General features: G+C 49.1%; 9 protein-coding genes across 9 annotated transcripts; 5 read left to right on the forward strand and 4 right to left on the reverse strand.

The window, feature by feature from the left end:
- Positions 1-231: 231 nt before the first annotated feature.
- Positions 232-1,277, reverse strand: PC9H_010599 (uncharacterized protein; the record flags this gene model as incomplete). The annotated part of the gene is made up of 4 exons (XM_036780092.1): positions 232-663; positions 720-927; positions 981-1,212; positions 1,262-1,277. 4 exons carry the CDS (start codon positions 1,275-1,277, stop codon positions 232-234), a joined length of 888 nt encoding a protein of 295 aa, XP_036627475.1.
- A 642-nt stretch (positions 1,278-1,919) lies between these two features.
- PC9H_010600 (uncharacterized protein) lies at positions 1,920-3,240 on the reverse strand (the record flags this gene model as incomplete). Its single annotated transcript, XM_036780093.1, has 5 exons — positions 1,920-2,275; positions 2,335-2,798; positions 2,850-3,043; positions 3,101-3,134; positions 3,185-3,240. The coding sequence occupies 5 exons, from the start codon at positions 3,238-3,240 to the stop codon at positions 1,920-1,922; spliced, it is 1,104 nt and encodes a 367-aa protein (XP_036627476.1).
- Positions 3,241-4,214: 974 nt separating this feature from the next.
- PC9H_010601 (uncharacterized protein) lies at positions 4,215-5,806 on the forward strand (the record flags this gene model as incomplete). The annotated part of the gene is made up of 8 exons (XM_036780094.1): positions 4,215-4,246; positions 4,308-4,353; positions 4,404-4,525; positions 4,570-4,603; positions 4,654-4,847; positions 4,902-5,073; positions 5,125-5,365; positions 5,421-5,806. 8 exons carry the CDS (start codon positions 4,215-4,217, stop codon positions 5,804-5,806), a joined length of 1,227 nt encoding a protein of 408 aa, XP_036627477.1.
- Positions 5,807-6,414: 608 nt separating this feature from the next.
- PC9H_010602 (uncharacterized protein) lies at positions 6,415-7,530 on the forward strand (the record flags this gene model as incomplete). Its single annotated transcript, XM_036780095.1, has 6 exons — positions 6,415-6,582; positions 6,635-6,871; positions 6,919-7,066; positions 7,115-7,281; positions 7,332-7,393; positions 7,446-7,530. 6 exons carry the CDS (start codon positions 6,415-6,417, stop codon positions 7,528-7,530), a joined length of 867 nt encoding a protein of 288 aa, XP_036627478.1.
- A 774-nt stretch (positions 7,531-8,304) lies between these two features.
- On the forward strand, positions 8,305-12,545 carry PC9H_010603 (uncharacterized protein; the record flags this gene model as incomplete). Its single annotated transcript, XM_036780096.1, has 21 exons — positions 8,305-8,394; positions 8,466-8,530; positions 8,595-8,915; positions 8,969-9,334; positions 9,386-9,574; positions 9,625-9,770; positions 9,818-9,941; positions 9,995-10,154; positions 10,211-10,267; positions 10,327-10,438; positions 10,493-10,534; positions 10,598-10,716; positions 10,773-10,913; positions 10,972-11,068; positions 11,122-11,253; positions 11,309-11,502; positions 11,557-11,920; positions 11,972-12,061; positions 12,114-12,163; positions 12,215-12,368; positions 12,421-12,545. The coding sequence occupies 21 exons, from the start codon at positions 8,305-8,307 to the stop codon at positions 12,543-12,545; spliced, it is 3,138 nt and encodes a 1,045-aa protein (XP_036627479.1).
- Positions 12,546-13,328: 783 nt separating this feature from the next.
- ARP6 (Actin- protein 6) lies at positions 13,329-15,339 on the reverse strand (the record flags this gene model as incomplete). The annotated part of the gene is made up of 10 exons (XM_036780097.1): positions 13,329-13,611; positions 13,671-13,733; positions 13,804-13,939; positions 14,002-14,177; positions 14,236-14,391; positions 14,447-14,591; positions 14,652-14,775; positions 14,833-14,901; positions 14,963-15,077; positions 15,134-15,339. The coding sequence occupies 10 exons, from the start codon at positions 15,337-15,339 to the stop codon at positions 13,329-13,331; spliced, it is 1,473 nt and encodes a 490-aa protein (XP_036627480.1).
- A 192-nt stretch (positions 15,340-15,531) lies between these two features.
- PC9H_010605 (uncharacterized protein) lies at positions 15,532-16,782 on the forward strand (the record flags this gene model as incomplete). The annotated part of the gene is made up of 5 exons (XM_036780098.1): positions 15,532-15,575; positions 15,633-15,809; positions 15,863-16,300; positions 16,393-16,594; positions 16,738-16,782. 5 exons carry the CDS (start codon positions 15,532-15,534, stop codon positions 16,780-16,782), a joined length of 906 nt encoding a protein of 301 aa, XP_036627481.1.
- Positions 16,783-16,803: 21 nt separating this feature from the next.
- Positions 16,804-18,434, reverse strand: PC9H_010606 (uncharacterized protein; the record flags this gene model as incomplete). Its single annotated transcript, XM_036780099.1, has 6 exons — positions 16,804-17,053; positions 17,125-17,815; positions 17,870-17,949; positions 18,000-18,040; positions 18,103-18,262; positions 18,355-18,434. 6 exons carry the CDS (start codon positions 18,432-18,434, stop codon positions 16,804-16,806), a joined length of 1,302 nt encoding a protein of 433 aa, XP_036627482.1.
- A 2,579-nt stretch (positions 18,435-21,013) lies between these two features.
- PC9H_010607 (uncharacterized protein) lies at positions 21,014-23,145 on the forward strand (the record flags this gene model as incomplete). The annotated part of the gene is made up of 16 exons (XM_036780100.1): positions 21,014-21,131; positions 21,190-21,197; positions 21,249-21,313; positions 21,366-21,430; positions 21,489-21,534; positions 21,584-21,845; positions 21,900-21,936; positions 21,997-22,043; positions 22,093-22,158; positions 22,205-22,219; positions 22,266-22,311; positions 22,372-22,403; positions 22,456-22,647; positions 22,692-22,804; positions 22,857-23,028; positions 23,077-23,145. 16 exons carry the CDS (start codon positions 21,014-21,016, stop codon positions 23,143-23,145), a joined length of 1,353 nt encoding a protein of 450 aa, XP_036627483.1.
- Positions 23,146-23,519: the final 374 nt, after the last annotated feature.

The following is a 23,519-nucleotide window of genomic DNA, read 5'->3' on the forward strand; positions in this document are numbered from 1 at the left end:
GCCAATGCCCTCGATGAGCAATGAAAGTGGTTGTATTACCGCACCAAGCTTAGGAAGGCCCGTAACTGGTCCGAACGTGTAAAGTACAAATCAGTAGCAAGTGGAATTAATGTCGGCAACATACTATACAGGAGAAGCTACAACCAGGAACGTCAAAGATATGGCAGCCTTGGGACTTTGTCCGATGAGCAAGCCACGGACAGATGAATAGTTGATATCGTACATCTAACCTCACGCGAGAACTTCTCTCTCCATCTTCCGACGTTTACGCTCCTGCTCTTCGACGATAAGCCTCTCCGCAGCAGTCATGGAGGGGGCAGATCGTTTCTTATCATTGTGTGATGTTCCATTGGCGGCTGGGGCGGCGGCTTTCAGTGGGTTGGGTCGCTTCAGAGGGTTCGCTTTCAATGGGTTGATGGATGGTTTTAATGGATTGAGTTTGAGACCACCAGACGACGATTCCGATGAAGGAGCAACCAGCTTGGGGGTGAACGATAAAACAACTTTCTCTGACGTCTCGTCTCGTTTGAGACCTTCTGCTGGAACGGAAGATGGTCCGGCTTCAGGTACTTCTGCTTTGGCACGTTCTATCTGGTCAGCAATAAGCTGGCGTTCACGTTGCTCGTCCGAAGTCGTGAGTCGTTCCTTCTTCATATTGGCCTCCTATCATGGTTTACGTTGAGGTTAGCACCACGAAGCAGCAAGCATGTCTGACGTACAGCTTTAGCGAGTGCCTTGGGGCTATTGTCAATCCATGCAATGTACAATCCCTTCTCAGTCTCGTCCACTCTGGCCACGCCGCTTCGACCCAGGTGCTTCACAAATTCCGTTAACGTGACCCAGCGTGTCGAATTCATATGTAGGTGCTCCTTGTCAGCGATATACTCTTGATACACAGTGTTGGCTCGGACACGATTTGTACCAAACCTGACATAGATAAATCGGCACAACTCCCCAAAGGCCGTAATCTGACGACTCACCTCCGGGATAGTAGCTTGACAAATGTAGATTGGAATTCTGCTGAGAAGTTTGCGATGTGTTTTCCAGCATGCTCGCCAACGACCAGCATTTGTCGAAGATGAGACTCTGATGCTGCGTGACATTTGAATCCGTTCTCATCGCGGCATTGTTTCTCGCAAACTTGGCAGTACCAACGGAGGCGCTGCAAGCCCTTCGACTTCATCTTGTTGGCCAAGTACTTTGGCGTCCCAACTGTGATGTTAATTAGAGACAAGGTGGCTTAAGTGCGCTGAAGGCATACCTTCTGCTCGGGGCATCTTGACGGATAAATGAGAGTGTCAGGGTACGTATGTGTCGGTGGAATACAGAATACAGAGCAGTGCAATGATTCAGATGGAGGGACAAGTGGCCGAGGCACCGCTGCTGAGTCAACTTCTTCCCGCGCTGCCAACCTTATTTAATTAGCGCCCGTCGCACTAATGTTAGACGTGCTACATAACTCTGATGCCTGAGCAAGACAGCAAAAGGGGAACAACGTGAAAAGGAAACGTTGAACGCCCAGTCTGATCATCAATAGCGCTCCTTCTACAATTTAATACGGAGGGAATCCGGGACTTGAGCCCTCATAGTCGTGACGATACAATCTCTCGGTCCTCCCGAATACAGTAGCTTCCTCATCCACCACTATCATATACCAGTCAAGCATGCTGCCTTACGAGGTCCACGATTTAGCAAGTTGAAACGGACCCTAGTCGCCGTGTACTCCGTCGCTCCAGATCAAGTGGGGGACCGCTTTCAAGGTGGCAACATGGATCTTGCCTCTAGAAGGAAGGTCACCTATACGCGCAAGACGAAATCCTGAAGGCCCCAAACCCACTTTAATCAAAGTAACAAACTCAAACGAAGGGCTATAGTAACACACACACACACTAAATCTCCGTCAGAAAACATTGTAGTAATTACATGATTGTGCAGGGCCAGGGCTTGGGGCGCGGGCGAGGCATGTTGGCTATCTGCGTTTCCAATTGCAGGACCTTGTGGCGCAGATCCAAGATGTCCTCGGTGTTACCTGCATTTTGCAGTGCCTGCTGCTTGAGTTTTTTGAGTTCCCCTTCATATTCCTTCTTCATCTGGGCTTGCTGCGTTGCGGTCCTCTCTGCGCTCTTCCGTATCTGGGCTTCTAGTTTGCTCCTCTCCAAGTCGTACTTAGACGCCATGTCTCGGGCATCGAGCTTAATCCGATTTGTTTCATCCCGTAGTTTGACGATCTCAGCATCAAGTTCTTGCCGCGTTTCCTCCTCCTTGAGGCGCACAGCTGTGTTTAACTAAGCGTTAGTCTGGATAAAAATAAGATAATGTAAATGTCATACACACCTTCCTCCAGCTCAGCCTTCAGCGCACGCATATCTTCTTCGTGCTTCTTCATCAACTTCTCCAACTCAGCGTTGAGCTCAGCCCCAGCGCCGGTTTCAGGAAGGTCCTTGCCTTCGTCAACCATTTCTTCCTGGATCTTGAGAGGGAGTGGGGTGTTTCGGAGTGCGTATCGAAGGATGTTGATTGCGCTATCAAAACTGTGGGTATGACGTAGCATCTTCGCGCCTTTATCCAAGGCTTGCTTGAAAAATTTGTCCTGTGTGGCAAGCTCCCTCTCACGAGCCTCACCAACGGAAAGAGACACATCTCCCCACATATTCGTAACGATTACCAAATTCTTCAGCGTCGTATCTCCGCACAGACGTCGGAGCATTCTGAAGTTTCGCGCGGACAAACCACCCATTCTATAGTCGGATATACGATGCATGTAAATGAGACCAGCTAGTTTCCTCCCTTGTTCGTACCTACAAATTGTCTCAGTGATTTTTGAGCGGCCATAAAGGGATTTAACCTACGATGCATTGAGAAAAGCAGCGATCATGGCGAGTACATCTGTGTCGCTTTTGTCCGTATCGTCGAACCCTGGCGTATCTACCAGGGTCACTGTACGACCGTCGACTTTGAATGGTTTGCATATCTGCACGTCACTTGTGCATGACCGCAGGCTGGCCCCAACTGTCAGGTCGTCGCCGCTGGCCATATTGACAAACTAGCGGGGATTACGGTCAGAAGGTTCAATTAATTGACCATTGGATATAAGACAAACGGTCGTCTTGCCACTGCCCGTCGCTCCCATGACGCTGGAAAATGAAAATGAGCATCACAAAACATTGAGAACGACGAGACCTACGCGATTAAGATGTCTATCTGCTCTGCAGCGCTACTAGAACTGGGATTGCTTTGCATGCTAGATGAACTGGTGGTGAAAGTAGAGGCCGACCCACCATTGTGAGCTGTGAGTGTTTTAAGTCGTCCGAGACTGTAATTTCCTGACGGGAGATCATAGATATGGCTTCTCACAGCTGCACTTCATGTTCTGAATTCAGAAGCTGGGTGGGACATGCGGAAAGAGCGAGGTTCGACTGCGGAGTGTGCAGGCATTCGGGTCATGTACCTTATACGGTACTGCTGTGATGATTTGTGGGGTGGTGGAATGCTCTGGTCTAGATGATCGTGGCAAGGAAAGCCAATGTAACTGGAGGATAACTTAGCCCAAGAGAAGGGTTATTATCGCTCTAATCACAACCCTTATCTCGTCTGCCAATGTTCAGTAGGCCCGGTGATTGGTATATGTATAGAGGCCTCGTTTCTGGGGTTGCTTCGTGTCAACATCGCGGAGGGGCAAGGGGGTTTACGTCCTAAATCAAAAACTCAACTAACTATGGTTGAACCACAACCAACCTCCTTTGTATCAGTGTCCCACGCCACTTGGACCAACCAGTAACAAGGTTGTAACAGGGTCAAGAATCGCTTGAAGCTGTCGAGGAAAACACTGAGATGCAGTATGAACTTCTGGTACTAGTGTCACGCTCCATTCTGACTTAATCTCCAGTCATGAACTTCGAACTCCCCAGGCTTCTTCTGTTTCGACCCAAAAGACCAACCTCGGCCAACACCATGACGGTTTAAGGACGCTGAATTAAGACCACAACCCTTATCTTGACATTCCAAAAATGCGCGTTGGTTGCGCGTGTAGCTGCTTCTTCGCAACTGTTCTGCGCCGTGTTGATTGGGTTCCGCAGCTCCACTTCTACATTTCACTTGAGTGTTGAAGATACAACATGATCTAAATCCCCGTGCAACTGCATAAAACCGACATCGTGCTGCCGAGGCTACTGGTTCCAGGGAACTGAACCATCGGCTTCCCAACACAATCTACCATGACCCAACACCGACGTACGCCCACACCCACGTATGTGTTAAACCGTGACATTGCCGGGTTGTCCTCAATCTTAATGGTTTGTTGATTGTAGAACTTCTCATCGTTATCGATTGGCTCCTCAACCGAAAGTGTCGACTGTGAGTGATTTCTTTCATCCCATGGATAGTCACCTAATTGGCGACATCAGTCGTCTCAGCCAGCAGGAACGCATCGCATCACAGGAATGGGCGCAGGTCAGTCTATTCAAACCAAACCCGAGTTACAAGAGCCAGGACCAGGCGCCAAACCTTCTCAAGGGGTATTTATTGCGTGAGTGACACCTCTACACCTCGTACATTTCTGACTGGGAGCAGCGTGATGGGAGCTACTGGCAGTGGCAAAACGAGCGTAAATATATTATCCTTCGTAGGACGCTACTTCGACTCACCATTCGATAGTTCATTAACGTGGCTAGTGGCTCCGCACTGCGCGTCGGATCAGGCCTCACGTCATGTACGGACGCTGTTCAAACTTCAGAGCCTTTCTGGCTCGAAAACCGACTAGTTCGTCTGATAGATACGCCTGGGTTCGATGATACAGCGAAGACCGACACCGAAGTGTTGACTATGATCGCAGCCTTTCTTTCCAGCATGTGAGTCGGATATTTAGACTTATCTGTGCTCTATTTATCATGCCGATGATATAGGTATCGACGCGGCGTGATGCTATCCGGAGCCATCTACATTCACCGCATCTCAGATATTCGCATGGGCGGCACCTCAACCCGAAATTTCAAGCTGTTCAGAGGATTATGTGGCGAAACCATGCTGCGGAATGTTGTCATTGTTACGAACATGTGGGGTGAAGTTACTCTCGATGTTGGCGAGGCCCGTGAAGAGGAGTTGAAGTCTCAGGACGATTTCTTCAAGCCTGTGCTAGAGCGGGGTGCGCAGCTTAAGCGCCACTACGACACACCCGCGTCGGCCCACGCTATCGTTGGCTGTGTCGCGTCCAAGACGCCTCGGGCCTTGCGCATTCAGAGGGAGTTAGTGGATGAGCAAAGGGTTATCACAGAGACTACCGCTGGTGCAGAGCTGGGCCGCGAATTGCACGAACAGGCGATGAAATTCAAGGAAGAACGGCGGCGGCTGCAGGATGAGATGGATGAAGGTGGCCTCCCTTTTTCTCACAACTCGTCTTCACTGAATACGTATTTCTTTCCCAGCATTAAGGCAAAAGGACGACCAGGCTCGAGAGGAACTCGAGCAAGCAACGGCCGAGTTGGATCAAGAAATGCTGCGTGTCCAAACTGACTCACAACAGCTAGCGTCGTGCTACGCTAGCGATAAAGCAAGGCTCAAGAAGATGCAACAAGACCTTGAGACCGCGGCTCAGCAAGAAAGCGAACGACAAGCTGCGGAGCACAGAAGGAGGATGGCCGATATCGATGACAGGATAAGGCGCACACCAGAGTCGGAATCAAGGGAGACAATGCATCTGGCGGCACGTCTGCGACGTTTACAACGGCAGCAAGCTGAACCAGCTCGGCGGCGACCTCGACGGGGGCTATGGGACGATTTCTTGGATTTCTTGTCAGTGGGCCAGCACTAGATAGTCTGAAGCCTCATAGATGTCAGTGTGAGCTGTGGTCAAGGAAAACAGAAGCATGTACCACGCCCTCTTGCACTATTGAACACATCTCCCTAGAGAGAATCACATAGTTCAACCACATACACTGCATTGTCCGTTGTTACAGGTAATCTAACAGCTGGCTGATCCGGTAAACTGTCCGAATGTCAGACCTTCGTACATATTCAAAATATCCAAGCTTGGTAAGTAGTATACATAACGCGTAAGTTGTCGCCCGAGTTCCCGGCAGGCGGAGCAAATTTGGACTCCCGGTCTACCTCTAAATCTTGAAACTCTGTTCATTTTCCCAGAGTCCTTGCCGTTTTGGATACCAGTGAGTATTTCCGAGCGCATTGTCCAAATTTAAGCAAGAGAATTGCAATCCATTTTTCCTTTCCTAATCAAACGTGCCTCGCAACCCCTTTCCCCACTTCGGACAGGCAACACGTACATCCGACCCGGTCACGACAATCCAATTGACGATGTTACGTGGATAGAATCTCGGATGCACAACTTACCTGCCACAACTAAGTTCCCACGCCAGTCAGCGTCCACTGTAGCATCACATCTCCTGCTCGTTCCACAACGAGATGCCTCTTAGCGACAAAGCAAAGGGGAAGCAACGCGCGCAAGAACCAACCAACCCTGAACCTTCTCTTTCGACATCGAAGGAGCTCGTCTTCCGATTTACGGAGGGAATCCCTGACTTGCGGTTGAACATCAATGCGACCGACTCAGTGAAGGGGGTCAAACAGAAGGTTGGTGGCGAGTTATGCTGGATTCATTCTAACCTTATGGCGAATGTCACAGCTTCGAGTACTACGACCACAGGTGGCGGACAGGCGGCTTCGCCTCATCCATTCTGGACGACTGCTCACAGATGGTATCATGTTATACGAGTGGTTATCCTTGCTGGAAGAACGGCAGAAGCGAGCATCGGATGACACGATACTCCCTTTTGGCTCAAACGAACATGTGTACATACATTGTTCTGTAGGCCCGAAGATGGATCCCTTGGAAGAGGAAGCGGAGGAAAGCATGGATCAAGTATGTGGAGAATCTTGCAAGACAACCGAGCTCATCGCTGCCTTCAGTCAGGGCAGCTGCAACCAGCCCGCGGTTTCGACCGTCTTGTCGCTCTGGGCTTCTCGGAGGATGATGTTAACAATTTTCGGCAACAATTCCATAGCCATTCCAACGCTAACTACCTCGACTCTATGGACTTCGAGACAGAGGAAGAATGTGAGTTTCTCAATCAACTTGGGATATATTTTCTTATCGTGCGATCAGACTCAGAGCACGCGCGCGCTCTAGAAGAGCAATGGATTGATTCCCTTGCTTCTCCTTCTGGGGCTTCTCTAGCCTCTTCACCATCAGCTTCCGCGACCTCGTCCATACTTCAGGGTCTCGTCGCCGGCTTCTTCTTCCCGCTCATTCCATTCTTCTTCATGCGCAAGGTACTGCATTTCTATCAATCTTACTTCTTATCTATATCTATTACACATAGACGCGATCGGCCGCAATTTGGGAGAATGGCCGCGATTTACAAGAAGGAAGCGTAATCTTTTCGTCAGTGGCGTCTACTTCTTGCTCGAGTGCTGCTCACGAGGGTTTCATTTAGGCGACGTATGCAAATGGGTCTCGTGGTGGGATTCATCGTCAACCTCATGTTTGGACTTTGGCGACTTCTACTAGATTCATCATGACGATGATGTGCTCTGGTAACAAGGGCTAGCTCGTTATAATCTATGGATATGTGGATAGACGTTTACCTGGCTGAACTTGTAGATGTTTGCCCCAGGTCCAACGAATCAGATGCAGACTTGTCTTGCGTTGCTGATTGCTGCTCTGAGGAACCTTACCCTTGAATCCCTCTTCCATTCTTCCGTCAATTTCTTTCCGCCGAATCAATCAGGCAAAGTGCTTCTGGGCGGTTGCTTGGCCTCCTCGCCATTGGGCACGGCCCATAACCGAGAGACATCAAAGTGAATTCGTGTCTACCGCACTTATTCTTGTTCAAAGGGATGGCACGCTAATTAATGTGACTCATAAAGGAAAGCTGTTGATCCTTGTTCTACAATAATAAGGCCTTTCGTATTTTCCCTATCAAGTAGATCATGAATATAGATACAACTAGTAGTAGGGTCATCATGTACGTTCAAAATCATAGCTATGCTGTGGCCATGCTATGTAGAGACCTCTTGTGGTATGGGTCCGTCGACAGCCTGTCTGCAAATTTTATGATGCCGTACTGGGATGTATTTAGTGAGTGTTTGACGCTACTGCGGTACAATGGTAGTACCAAACATCGATAATTACATAATAATGAATCAGATCACTGATCTGCCTCCGTTTGAGTGAAGGAGGTGAAAGGCCTTTTTCTTTCTTTCATCACGCTCTCTGTGCCATTGGGGTACATATACCCGTCTCCTTGCTAAACGTTGAGATAACCTTCTTGATTCTTTACGCCCACTCCAGCCATGGATCTTCAAACGCTTTCGAATCTATTTGCGACGACATTTAGTCCTGATCCGAATGTTAGAAAGGCAGGGGAACTAGACATTCGGAAGGTACCCTTTCTCATTAATGTCGCCATTTATGAAGTGTCTGATTAGAACTCAATTCGTGGTGTTCATGTCAGGTTGCTAACGAGGAGGGTATTATCACGGCCCTTCTTCAAATCATAGCAGCAGATTCAGTAGATCCGTACGTGTTTCGACGCGTCTTTGAGGCCTATTTGACTTTAATACACGTTTTCGCGATAATGCAGCGCAATCCGTCAAGCTTGCACGGTTTGGTTGAAAAATCGCGTTATCACGCACTATAATCCCGATAAAGCGACGGACCGCGTACCTATCGCACAGTCCGATCGACAATCGCTCAAGGCTGCCATATTTCCTCTGCTCTCAGCAGTACCACCGCATGGCATCACAGCTCAGCTATCGAACACCCTGAAGACATTGGTGATCAATGACTATCCCGACAACTGGCCAGGGTTGCTTGCTGAAGTCAAGCGCCTCTTAGCAAGCTCAGAGGTGCGAGAAGTTCATGCTGGATGCGTTGCTTCACTGGAGATCGTTAGGGCGTTCCGGTGAGTACTCTGTCCTATCGCTTGTGTTTGCTAGATCTTCAACGCCCGTCAAGATTTCGCCAGAAGAGCGATATCCTCTCTGGTATTGTCGTTGAATTGATGCCTACCCTCGTCCAAATCGCCGCTCAGATGCTTCAGTCCGTCTCGAGTTCATCCTCCAATATCAATCCATCATCGCAGGAAATCCCAACGATGCTCCACTTGATTCTCAAAACATACAAGACTTCTATCATTGTAAACTTATCTACACATCAACAAAGTGCAGACAGCCTCGTGCCGTGGGGCCAGCTCTTGTTTGCAGTTATCAATTTTGAAGTTCCCCAAGTAGCCGTTCCAGCTGACGAAGAAGAGCGCGAACGATGCGAATGGTGGAAAGTGAAGAAATGGGCATATGGCATTTTGTTCCGCCTATTCCACAGGTATCAAGGTCATCTGCGTCTCGTGGGTGAGTTTCTGACACGATATTGTAGGTTTGGAAACCCTTCGCAACTGCCGTCAACGATGAAGAAGGAATATAAGACCTTCGCCGACCACTTTGTGACCATGTTTGCTCCAGAGATCCTCAATATCTATCTTCGTCAGGTCGAGCTTTTCGTCTCTGGACGGGCTTGGCTTTCAAAGAAATGCCAGTACCAAATCTTCCAATTCTTTACTGAATGGTGTGGTTGCTTTTGAGAATTCTCGTCTCAAGCCTAACGAATTTTGTTAGCGTGAAGCCCAAGTCAACTTGGAAGCTCCTGAAGCCACACTTTGAATCCCTCGTCTCCTCCTTTGTTTTCCCTCAGCTTTCATTCACTGCTGCGAAGGAGGAACTATGGACGAACGATCCTATTGATTTTGTGCGAACTTCCGTCGGTGAGTAATTCCCGTCTACTCCCATACCTCTTACTGAACTTAACTAGACGAATATGAAAATTACGCTACCCCCGTGTCGTCGGCTACTACATTCCTCTTCTCTCTCGTGAGCAATCGCACAAAGACAACGCTTATGCCCATCCTCGCTTTCGTTAACACCGTTCTTAAATCGTACGTCCGTTCATATTCTATTTATACACGTTTCATTGAGATTTCTGTGGCAGAAATCCGCCTCCGGCCCAGCGATTCGGTGTGCTTAACATGACCGCAGCTCTGGTTCCGTTCATCATGAGGCACCCTGAAATCAAATCGAATATGGAACAATTTGTGTTGCAGCATGTCACCAACGAATTCTCTGCCCCTGAGCCGTATCTCCGTGCTATCGTAGGTTTTGGCTTTCTTCTTTGGATAATCCTGACCATCCTCGTGTACATCGATAGGCATGCGAGATCATTGGCACACTTACGAAGTCTGGTCTGGAGTGGTCCAATGACGCGGTGAGATCCAATACTTACCTAGTATTTCATTATGCTTACGGATGGCTATATGTGCGTAGAACCTAGACGTCCACTTCCGTGCTGTTGCCAATGCGCTTGATGATGCCGAATTCCCTGTTCGTGTACAAGCCGCACTGGCCCTTACGCAGCTAGTTGTAGCCCACGAAAGTGGTAAGCCCTATTAGCTTGATTCAACTTGATAAAGTGCCAACTACTGTTATCTAGTCAGGACCGCCGTTGCACCCCAAGTAGGCAAAGTTATTCAAGGTGAGTAGACTATCAGCTGTGCCGTACATAGCGACCACGGCTCACATACCTCGTTTCCGATAGACCTTCTGAAGCTATCGGATGATACCGACCTCGACATCCTAAACCGAAGCATGGAAGTCATGGTGGAGCAATTCCAGACTGAGCTGCTTCCTGTTGCTGCTCAGCTTACTGCACGTTTGGTACGTCTTCTGCACATACTACTTGTCCGTTTCAATAACATGTGGGACAAATTCAGTGTGAATCGTATTTACGTCTCTGCAAAGAAATCGCTAGTCAAGAGGAGACGGGTACCCAGCATGTAGATTTGGAGTCCCTTCCTGAAGTGGACGAGGATAAGACTTTCGCTGCAATGGGCGTCTCCAAGACCATAAGCACAGTAGGTTTGAGTAATGCTTGTCTAACTTACGCACCTATGAACTTTGAATGCCTTACAGGTTATCTCCTCCATCGAGAGCTCCCCAGAAATTCTCGCCCAAGTCCAAGAAGTCGTTATACCTGTCATTATGTTCACCCTTCAAAACAAATTACTCGGTAAAGTCCTCGGCTCTGTTTGTTTTTAAGATATCTCACCTAGTGATGCATAGATCTCTTTGATAATGCCTTCGACCTTGTTGATAGTCTCACCTTCAAGTCCCGAGCCATCTCCCCCAATATGTGGCCTATTTTCGAAGAGACCTACAAGCTATTCAAAGCCGAAGCTGTTGACTTCTTGGATGGTAAATTCCCCGAATCTCAGTGCCCCGTTGATAATCCGTTGAACGCTTTCGTCAGAGATGCTTCCTTCATTGGATAACTTCGTTTCATTCGGCGTTGATATGTTCAAATCTCGGCCAGATTACAGGCAAATGGTATTGGACATTTACACTACTGCCATGACCTCTCCACAACTTGGCGAGAATGACCGTGTCAACGGATCAAAGCTAGCCGAATCAATTTTATTAAATTTGAGAGGCACTATCGACGATGTGGGTCATCCGCCACCATGCATATTACTCTAATAGTGTTGACCAACTTCGTAGGCATTGCAACCGATAATAGTCGCCGCTCTTGACCACATGGACATATGTGAGACAAACGCTCTTCGTCTCGCAAATCTCGAGGTTCTCGTGAATGCCGTCCTTTACAACCCCCAGGCTGCACTCCATCTGATGGAAAGCAGCAGACCCGGTAAAGCCAGGGCCTTCTTTGACCAATGGTTCGCTGCTATTTCGAGTGCTGATACTCGTCTTCCTCGTGTCCATGACAAGAAGTTAAGCATCCTTGCACTATGTGCATTGATGGAGATGGAACCTGTTACGATTCCCCCGACTCTGACGGACGGATGGCCCACCATCGTCAGTGGTGCCCTGAAGATCTTCAAGGGTCTTCCTCAAGCCATCGCTCGTTCGTTCAGTTCCCTGGGTTCATTGATCTTTCCTCTAATGTGTCTATCAGAGCGCAAAGAACTCGAGGACGATTACCAGAACGAGTCCGATGGCGAATTGAGCGACGAGGAGAGACTGCTTAATCTCGAGGACAATGACGGTCGGTTATTTCCCTTCACAAATACACGGACCCTGACCGAGATCGTTCTCAGAGGACGTCTGGGACGAAGATTCTGAGTATCTGGAAATGTTGGCACGAGAGGTAAGCGTCGTCGCCATCCCAAAGTGACTATCACCAATCACCCTGATTTAGAGCGCGAGGCTACGAGAAAAGAACGAGAAGAAGGAAGCCGAAAACATTGACGACGACGATGTGTCCTCAGAGTCAGATATTGAGGAAGAACTTGGCTTCATAAGTCCATTGGATAACGTGGATCCGTATGCTTCTTTCAAACATGCTTTGACTAGTAAGTCTGACGTTTTCCATGGCGTGGCAAACTTCTAAGGATTCCTTCATAGCCTTCCAAATGAAGAATCCGTCGAGTTATCAAGTTGCGACTACCTCTTTGGACGTTGAACAGCAAACCCTCCTGATGGAGATAATGCAGAAAGTTGCAGCTCAGCCGGCAGCCCCTGCTTCTTGACAGGTTGATTGGTTGAACAATGACAGTCGTGCAGGAGATGTACAGTTGTGTATACCAGGATGGTCCTTGTTTTACAGTCTCTGATTCCATATAGTTGCTACGCTATTTTCTTCTGCCGTACTAGTTGTCAATTAAAACAGGTCGCTTTGGGGACCACAACAAACCCATCGCCTGCATTTTCTATCAACAATGCCTAAAGCAATGATGTTCTACCCACGTACATTCACAAATGGGTAAATGGCATGCATGTGGACGCCCGTTCGGTTTGATGAAGGGCCTTGAACTAACGGCTAAACTATAGTGCCCAGATTGCCGATACGAATGTGTTCCTTGCTGAGAAGCTGCTGCTGGCATTGGTGTGGGGGACGAGACTTGCCGATGCCTGGGCCAGTACATAGGTTCCTTCGGACGTGCGGTAGTTTTTAGTTCGAATGTCAGTGTGCCGAAAGTTAAGTCAAACCGGCCTGGCGTTCAAGCAACGGGCTAGAGAAGGACTTTCCATTGAATGTTCATATTTACGGCGCAGGGCAATTAAAATCGAAGGGAGAGTGCCGTTGTTCAAAAGCGAATCTTGCCCAGGCGTTGGAAATGGGGTGCTTCCTAGCATAAAGACGGACCAGTTTGGCTGGCACAGATCCTAGACAACAAGGTTTGTTTTGCGTGCAGCACTCAGGTGCTAGGCGAATCTGACAGTAAACGTAATCCATTGTATGTCGCCCTTGGAAGCTATCTATTCTTATAGTCCGCAAATGGGAACATTGAGGTACTGAGGCAACCTACCCATCATCGGCGACGGGATGTAGAAGTGCTGGGGACCGTTTTACTTCGCGTGCGACTAAGCTTCTTGAGCTGTGGCGTACGATCTTCCTCTGGGCGGGCTTGGATCGCCTCGGACGTGGAGTGATCAATACCTCCAGCTTGCCAGTCGCTCGTGGCGAATTTTCGTAGCGAAGCGTTGCTGCCACTCTCGGCGTACTCCTCTCTTGTCACCGCCACGGCCTTGAAAAGCTGGCCATCGGATTTAGTAGCGAACGCGAAAGCTGATCTATACGCCTCTGTGATCGGTCTACGATCGCGCACACCTATCAGCATGGGAAGTTGACCGCAGAATCTCGCATGACTTACTCCACGCAGTCGACTATTGAAACATCGTATTCAACAGGTGCCAGGGAACGTAAGTCATCAATTCTGATGGGTGTCGAGAGAATGAGCACACGGAGCACACACACGCGGACAATGTGTTGGAGAATACACTCACAGCCTCTGACGAAAGCCAGGAAATTTAGTATTGCCCCCGATCAGACTTATGTTCGACCAAAACATCCCTTGAAGGTCTTGAGGAAGAAAGGAGATAGAAATGGCTATAACCGCAGCCAAGCCCGGCTGTTCTAAGCCTGCATATGCAACATGTCCCAAGTTAAGTGGAGCTCTCTTCTAACAGAGGATCATCGCTCACCTATGTCATCTGGGCGGAAGACGATTTCGGGGACTGTGAACCGTTCGTTGTTCATAAGGAGCACTTGATCTATCTCAGCAAGTGTTTCGCCGGCTCGTCGAAGCCTGCCTCTACGATCCTTGGTCAGATCAGGAAGAATGTATTCACGGACAATTGAATTGGACTGCAGGTTCACACTGCCATTGGCCGGCTCGTGAGCTTGCGAGCAGAAAGGAGAGGCGTGAATGGGCTTACCGGCATGCCTCGAGGTCCTGCCTGAAATCAACCGAGACGTAGCAGCAGGATTCTTTGACGTCATTCATGATATATGTCTCGTCCATCATGTTCCACTGCCGGAAGGACACAAGCTCCTTGAGGTGGTTAGTGAGAAGCTTTCCGCCAACATCCAGCCTGTGCTGAGGGAATTATCATTCCAGTGCCAAGTAAATAAAGGCCGGCTGATTACCTCTTCACAGCACGCCAAACTACGCTTCCGTGTAGAAGAGGCACCACGTGAGTGTAGCTAAAGCCGGAGTCGACTATCAGTATGCATTCTGCGGGAGGTAGATCTGGCTCGGAGAAAAGATTCCCATGCGGAATCAGAGACGCGGCTAGGGGTAGAATTAGGATACGATGATAGACAGGGAGAATTGATCAACGATGCAACTTACGTGCACATCGGTAATATGATTCAAAGTCATATTCTTCGAACATGAACTGATCGTAGACCTCTTGCATATTCGGCAGATTGAAATACGGCTCAGTGATTAATAACGACGACTCCGTTGTGTTGATCTGAGTCGAAATAAGTCCACTATCCTGTTTTTTTGGGGGTGACAAGGGCCCACATACCCCTAGGCACTGGTTAGAAAATAGGCCGTCCCAAATGGCTTTCTGGGCATCCCAGTCAACCAGCAGGCCCTATAACTTGCAGGCAATGATTACGGGACATAAAAACGGAAATGACTCCAAGTAAACAAACCTTTTCAAAAGGCAGCCGGTAATGCAGAGACGCATGATCCTGACATTGCTCAAACTCATGGCCAATGTACGTCGCCTTGTCGCCTTTGGACCGGACGACGGCGTTTGGGATGATTCTAGTGCGTTGTGGTCAGGACTGTGGTGTCGTTGGTTTGCAGAAGGAAAAATCCACCTCGGGTGCTCATAGTCACTGTTGGCCAATCCAGCTTTGATTGTGCTCGCTCCATTGTCCAAGACAATGATATTGGTCCCAGCCATCATGGTGACTGTAACCAAAAGCAGAACAAGGGTCAGAGTGAATTTAGCGCCCAGCACCTTGCGAACTCCCATCCAATATTGGCAGCTTCCCCGCTCGAATTCGCTCACAGCCGTGCGCATGATCTATGTTCGATATTTTTGAGCAGATTTTCACACTGACCTCGCCGCAACGCAAGAAGCGGCCCATTTGCAGGTGCAGCGTGGTCACATAGAACCACCGACCCTTGACCTTTCCTCTAAATCGTCCTACCGCTGTTCTACACGATCAAACTCTACCCCTCTTGCACACACGCCATCCCTGTCGCGAGGCCAATGTGCATCACTTTCTGGACTCTAGAGCATCCGAACTACGCACTGTACGTTCTGCACTGACATACTGGCTAGTTTTGTGTCGTTGAAACGGACTGCGTCAGCATCTTGTGTACCAACCGCGATGAATTCTTAGACAGACCCACCGAGAACGCCCACTGGCATTCCTTCGGTCATCGGGCTGGACCAGGCCTCCGATCTGACACAGTTTTGTCTGGCCGAGATGAACTGGCCGGTGGGACGTGGTTTGGTATTAATCGGACCGGGAGAGTGGCACTACTGTGAGGATCAGAAAACTCTACTCTCTCCAAGGTACTCTAATGATCTGTGATAGGACCAACGTCACCGAGCCACCGAGCGGACAAAAATTTTATTCCAGAGGCCACCTGGTGTCGACTTTCCTTCTATCAGATTCATCTCACCCCCTCGAAGATGAAGTCGAGAAAATTATACCACGGGATGTTCAATTTGCCGGATTCAATTTACTTCTTCTCGCTCCTGCAGCCGCTCAGGCGGACGGCGACAGTAAGCGGACGGTATGCTACGATGCTGCGCTAGTCACCAATCATGGAGGCGGTGGGGCGATAACATCGCGTCCCATCACTCCGCAGGAGCGAGTGTGCGGGGGTTTTTCGAATGGTATAGATGGTCAAGACGGTCAAGAATGGCCCAAAGTTCAACACGGCATCCGATCCTTCAAATCACTAATTGAAGAATTGACTCCGGAATGCGAGGAATCTCAACTTACGGACCGCTTGTTCCAGATGCTTGCGTGGGTACCATCTTCATTTGGCCATCACCCTCTCTTCATCGGCCCTTTGCTTTTCTTCGAGCATTTCTGACATGTGGAGTTGTTCCGAGAAGTTGGCGAAGCCCCCAACCTGTGCAACATAGGTCGCAGCTTCGGGAGACCATCCATGTCGCGCCCATCTCAATTACCCTAGAATCAGCTCAGGGAAGCAACGCCAGCCATTACGCCACTCGCCTCTCCACCGTGTTGCTTGTGGGAAGAGACGGCCGAGTCTTATTCGTGGAACGGGATATATGGACACTGGAGCAAAATAAAGTAACGAGATCGGAACCCCCTTCTCAGCGTGTCTTTCGCTTCCAACTAGAAAAGGAAGCGGCAACATGACACGTGTATCGTAATAATTACATCTGGAGCACGATAGTATAGTAAACTTCAAATAATGGTACAACTATTACTAGAACGTATTCGATAACAAGGCGAACATGCCAAACAAGATGTGGTGAAGAAGCGTGTCAAAGAAGCAATCAGCTAATAACGTGGTTGTATACATTGGCATGGTGTTCGCCCGAAGCCATTGGGAAGTAAGGATTATAGCCAGCAGCGGCTAATGTATTCCACTCTTGAGGGGAGACACCGTCGGACCCAGATGATCCCGTCGTATGGAAGGACGCATGTCCGCTAGATGCAGAGAGCGGAGTCATGATTTCGCTATCCGTTGGAGTATTTGAAAGGTTATCGTAGGAGGGGCCCGCGGCGTCGGTTGGATCATTCCCACTGATTCTCAGAGTTAGGAAATTAGATCACCTAATATTTCGGAATAGCAACAGGCCGAGATAGATACTCACTGTAACTGGTTATGAAGCTCCAGGATGCGTCGATAAAGGAGGCACCGTGAATCAGGAGGGTGATTGCTGTATTGCCGGACGGAATTAATGGTGCTTTGGAGTTGCTGGGACAAGGATATATAGGCATGCCCTGTTGCGGGATTCGTGCGACAGGGGCAGTGAGGATCGCTAGACGATGCGTAACCTTGCGCGTATGTCCTGCTATCGATCAGTGGGTAGCTTTGGCCACCATTACCACGATGATCTTGGCAGCTCCTGGTATCTGAATAGGGCGATTCGCCGCCGGTGGCGTGTCCGGTATACGGAGAGGGTTGATATGGCATGGATGTACTTCCCGACGAGGACGCGCTGAACGACTGTCGAGTATCACCCTCGAAGGAAGACGATGAAGGTGAACGCCCCCCCGCTTGGAACGTATGGTACCGTACCGACTGAGGACCAGGTGAAGGGGAGAACCGATACAAATGCGCCTGCATGCTTTCCGCCGGGGATTCAGTCTTGATCGGTGTCAGCATGGAAGAAATGACACCAGAGGTACCAACCCGCATGCTGTGCCCATGATTATTGGTGCCCGACGATGACTGGCCTTGCTTGGTGGTCATAGCATGGGATTTTGATGCCCGAGAGTGCCACTTCTCACTGGGGTCGCCTTCACGAAAACTGCTGTCAGCCCATCTGGGATGGGGCTTCCCTATTACACACCCTGATCAGAGATGGCATTGGATTCAATTGAAAGATAACGTACCTCGTAGCTCCCGCACAAGACTCTCGAGTTCAGCTATGCGATTCCTCAAACGTGTGTTTTCGTCCACTGACGGATCATCTCTATATGACGCTGAGAACCCACGGTTCGTTAGGGTCCGTAAGCGACTTACCTCAACGCGGGGTCATCGATCTCGTAGACGCAAAGGCCAGTCTGGCAGGACCACCGAGCACGAATGAGTCGAAATATGCGTTAACATTATGCATGTGATGTACCAAGCCTAATTGTATGCAACGCTGGCAAGGACGCTTCCTGTCGCACTGTTGAATACTCCGAGTGAGCGAAGCGAAATAGGAAATCGACATAGCACATGCCTTGCGCTTAGATGTGTGGCAGTTAAGGCAGCTCTGAGTCGTCCGGTTTCTCCGCCGTTTCCTGCAACAAGCAGTATTAGCCCCCTTAGCGCAGAATGAATTTGGAGGTAATCGGTAGGTTGACTCCGCGACGTATACAACGGTACCACTGACCTGTGATCAGTGTCCAAGGTGAATTCCAAGTCCATTATTTCGCCCTTGAGTTGCAAGCCTTGCTGGAAGGAATCGTTCATGATGGCAGGGCAATGAGGGGAACGGGTTCAGAGAGAATTGAACCTCCCGTACGACCCACGGCGCCATTAAGTACGTATCGAAAGATCCAGCGATCTGCCAGATCAAATTCAAACCAAAGGTCACTGACAGATTTATACGTGTATGTAAACAAAGGATGCCCAGGTACTCAAAATGGGGCATTTACCAATGCGGCTCAGTCCTGGGTATACCGCCTTCCATAAACATTCTAGATTTCGGGTACCGCACGCAAATATAACATGCCTGGGGGAACGCTCATCTTTAATCCCAAACAAGCAGGCTGGGGGTGCGGGCCACCACATGTGAAGGTACCGCGAGTATTTTTGCATCTGAAGGCTCACGTACATTCAGACTCGGAAAGCTGCATTTGTTTCCGATTCGCCGACCCTTGGCCCGGCTGCGATGCCACTCAGCGAACCATCGTCTCTAGAGATACCAGGATCAGGAAGCGACGAGAACTAGGGTCTACTTGAGTATCGGAACGCCAGCACGTAGAATGCCGAGACATGTGTCGATCGAGATGGAAGAGACCGGGGTTTTGTCTGTGTAACATACTTCGCCATCACAATGACAGCAATGGTAGCCGCCTAAGAGTGGTCCAGAGAATGACTGACCCCGGTGCGTGGGTTCTTCCTCTATTCAAATGGGCTTAGCAAGAATCAGTGGATCAATCCAATGCAGCATGAGAGAAAGATGTAACCTGCCTAATCTATCTGGTCCCTGAGCGTATCTGGATGTGTGACTAGGCCCCTAACGCATGTCTCCTACGCGCTGAGAAATGCGGTATGAATGGCGTGTGCAAAGTCCCGATAAACTTCCTTCTTCGGAATTGCTTCTCACCTCGCTCCAGGATATGGCCCCATGTAGGGGAGGAGGGCTGCGCGACGATCTGATTAGAAGAGCTGGACGTCCTCCTCACTTCCCGCTAAGAAAAGGTTAGTGGCGTTATACACATTTGTTGCCTCTCAGGCGATGGCCTGAACATTTAACGCGCATTCGACTGAATTTGATTGATTTATCACCGTTATTGGTGAGCGTGCATCGAAGACAATGAAATGGGAGCAGAGCATTCCCTAGTCCGAACATGCCGGGAATGTTCGCCCACTATTCCAAGTTTCCCAACGTTTGGGTAGCTGTAGCCTGAAATGGATTCGTCAATTTAGGTAGGTCGGATTATATTAATCGGTTGTGATCTCAGGAAGGAAGATAAATAATTACAAGGACTCCAATGCAGTTCCCACTGACGACCTTGGAAGACGGTAAAATAGGTCGGAAGATCCGTGAATTAGAGAGATGACCTGGAATGGCGTAGATTGACAGTCGGTGTGTAAACACCCACATCATGCATGGTCATCTCCGGCTCCAGCCTCCAGGTCGCAGTATTGATTATGAGGTCAAAGGATGATCAAGGAGTTCAAATTCAAAGATGATGCACATACTCTGGCATCCCTGAGTCCAGGCAGCGAACCAAACCGGGCTACAATGATGACATGGACACAGGCCCCGGCCAGGGTGGACATTAAGTTCAGAACGCGGTCCGATGAGCATTAGTGGGGTACCGGCGGGGGAGTGCCGTCGCGTCCATGAACACCTACGTTCGATATGTGATTCATGCCACTCGTTCAGCGTTGGTTGAAAGTCTAGCTTTCGATATTTGCACGATTGCGTTCGCGATTGTGGAATCTCTCGCACATATTGTCGACGAGCACGTGGATGCTTTCGTTGGCCTTCTTGAAGAAGTAGCTACCCACAACAGGATCATATACATTATCCTGTTCAACGAACGCTCTCAAGTAAGGTTAGAAATCAAGTGTCGACTCAATCTGGTTTCGTGCGTACTGATTCCACGGTTTGGTGGCCCTCTTCTGTTTGGGAACATCGATGAACCTTGGCGGCTCTGGACGATCATGACAAGGCGATAGGCCATGCGGGCGATTGGCCAAAGCTTTCCTATCGTTCCAAGTAAGTTCCCAGACTGCATTCCGTCATAAACGGCTAAGAGTCAGAATAGAGAAGGGAAAGAGAGGGTATCGCACCTGGAACACGGGCCTGTCAAGATTGGCTGATTGGGTGACCGGCTCGGTGAGTCTTCCATGTTCTTGATGGGTGCCAGGCTTGATAAGATGCCGGTCGTTCCGTCAAATCTCCATAGAACTCCGTGAGGAACAATGTGACCTGTTTCTAAAAGGAATTCCACCAGCGTTTGCCTGATCGCTCACTATATATGAAAGGACGTACGGAACTCAGGAGTATATAGTCCTATCGTGGTAGTAGGTAGTTGATGGTTGTTGGCAAACAGCGCCAAACAACCGCCACCGTTGCAATGAGCGCTCACTCAGCTCCAAACACATCACCATACTACATACATCCACGAGTTGCGCCTGCCTCCGGAATCTTCGAAGCAGAGACCGTGTATTTAAACCAACATCAGACTAAACGCGGTAAGTTGATCATCACATGCGCGTCCCGACGTACCCTCACTGACACCTTTTGGAACATTTGAAATAATTGCTGTGAAGGTTCGTCACGATAGACTGATTGTGGCACAATCCCGACCGTCATGGCTTCTGCCAAAGAAAATTACGAAGTAACCTCACCCCAAGAGGATTCTGATGCTGTTCTTTCGCCTGTCGTAGAGCCTGAACCAATACCGGGGATCGACGGTGTGCCTGTGCGATGTAAGGATCAAAATACTTATATTTCCAACGCTGGCTTACTTGCTGTTATGCCTAATAGGGTACGATGTATGTTATAGCCTTAGAACATGGCCACAGGCGCTACAACTTAGTTTCTAGGCGGACCGAACGGAATCATACACGCGCATAACGCCCTTCCAGGAGCGACATGATACTAGCGTTGAGTACGCGCACTCTTGTAGTAAACTTGTGACTACAAACCAATTGGATACTTAGGTTCTTTTACAAACCCATCACGCTAACTGCGCTTTCTGTTGGTCTCATAATCCTCGCATACGTTGGTGGGTAACTGCTTAATAGCGCGATGCATATGGCTGACATTGTCCTCGTCGGCCTCAGCTACTACCCAGGACGTTCTGGAAGAGGGTCGCGACAAGCGTCGCATGTAAGTATTTCCCGCAATCTAAGAACCCGTAATGACCGTATCAATATAGCGGTGTCTATGCAGCAATATCATCATTCCTCGTATTTTCAATGTTGCAGTTCCGTGATGGACCCTTCATCCGACCACACCCCGCCTTTTGGCGTGTAGTTCTTGGAATAAACCTTCTATACGAACTGGCCCTAGTTTTCCTGTTGTTTCAAGACCTCGGATCTGCGAGGACGATGATGACCTACATAGACCCCGCTCTTGGGGTTCCTCTACCAGAGAAGAGCTACGCAGAAGACTGTACATTGACTCCTCGGACCATCTGGGTAAGGATCCCTTCCATTACCACACTGTTTCTCATACTCACGCCCCTTTGCAAGAATGCACTTGATATATTCTGTGTTGCCCATGCCCTTGGTTCGCTTCCGACACCACTTTCTTATGGTAGCGGGGTACTGATTTCTTTAACCTTTTCAGGATGGTTTGGTAAAGCAATGATCTTACGTGACTATTGGTTTTGTTGGGTACGTTCAATCAATTGTCACCAAATGTCGGGTTATTGATGCCAAACAGATTTTGAGCATCATGTTTGAGCTGGCCGAGTACAGCCTGCAGCATCAATTACCAAATTTTGCTGAGGTATTTAATATTACGTCCACTTTAAGATGAATCTCACTATCTGTAGTGTTGGTGGGACCACGTGAGTACATCTATTCCCCGCAAACATCTGCTAAGATGGTACACAGTGGATACTAGATGTTTTACTCTGCAATTGGATTGGAACATATTTAGGTATGCTACTTATGGCATACTCCGCCCATTGCGACTGTAATAAATTACGGCAATTCACAGGGATGAAAACATGCCAATACTTCGAAGTCAAGGTGGAATCTACACGTTGTCGTTTCCTTCAAATTGCTTAATATGCCTTCGAAGCCCTATGAATGGCGTGGTCTCCGCCAGCACCGTGGTATTCGCTCGAAAGCACGACGGGTGCTCAGCCAATTCTCCCCACACGACTTCACGGCGTTCAAGTGGGGGACAGCCACCGACTTCCTCCATTACTCGACTGTTGTCTTGTTGTTGGCGGTATTCCTTGCCGCAGAACTAAACCCCTTCTACTTGAAGGTATGTCACGCGGTCCTTCCTTTGGACTTGTTCTGATTTCGTAGAGTCTCTTGTGGCTGGAACCGGATCACCCCATCATCATTCTTCGCTTGGCCTTCATCTTCCTCTGCGCCCTCCCAGCCGTCAGAGAGTTGTTCCAGTATATTAATGACCCACGGTTTGTCCTCTTTCCGACATTCGTTTATACTGATATTGACGTCCTTGACCAGAAAGGCCGTGAGAATGGGCCAGCATGTCTGGCTGTTGTTGGCGACGGTCATTACTGAATTCCTTGTCATCGCGAAGTGGAGTAAGGGACAGTTCTCCGAGCCGTTCCCTACGGCAGTGAAATGGGGCTGGTCCTTTGGATTCATGCTACTGGTGTTGTATCCGACAGTGCAGGTATGTCGATCTGACTTTGCTCCAAGCAGCCGACTCATATGCATGCAGTTCGGTGTGCCAAGCATTCGAAGATACGTTAGAAAGCACAAGCGCGGGCTCGAAGTCAAGGCCACCTAAAATGCTCAATCGCACTTCGTCGAGTCTCCGGTAATCTATTAGTGGAAGTTATATGCTGATTTCGCCGTATTATATCACCGCGCCTTTCCTCCCGATTGAAAGCATTTATCGGTGTAACTTTTAGCGTCGTCGACACTCTAATCTCAGGGCTTTGCTACTGCTATTTCGGCTATAAGGCGACATTCACAGTTAACTCCCTTACCCTGCGGAGGAGTCTAAAATCTTGACGCGAGCTCGCTTAACCGGTGTACATAGACCTTATAATCTATTATCTCTAGATTCATCTCGACAAGTGGAGATTGAAGGATGATGTACGGGAATCAAACATGACAATACCTTTCCACGTGGCATTTCGTCTGCTGAAGGAGCTTAAG

This window comes from Pleurotus ostreatus, assembly GCF_014466165.1.
Source record: "Pleurotus ostreatus strain PC9 chromosome Unknown scaffold_8, whole genome shotgun sequence".
Taxonomy (NCBI): Eukaryota; Fungi; Basidiomycota; class Agaricomycetes; order Agaricales; family Pleurotaceae; genus Pleurotus; species Pleurotus ostreatus.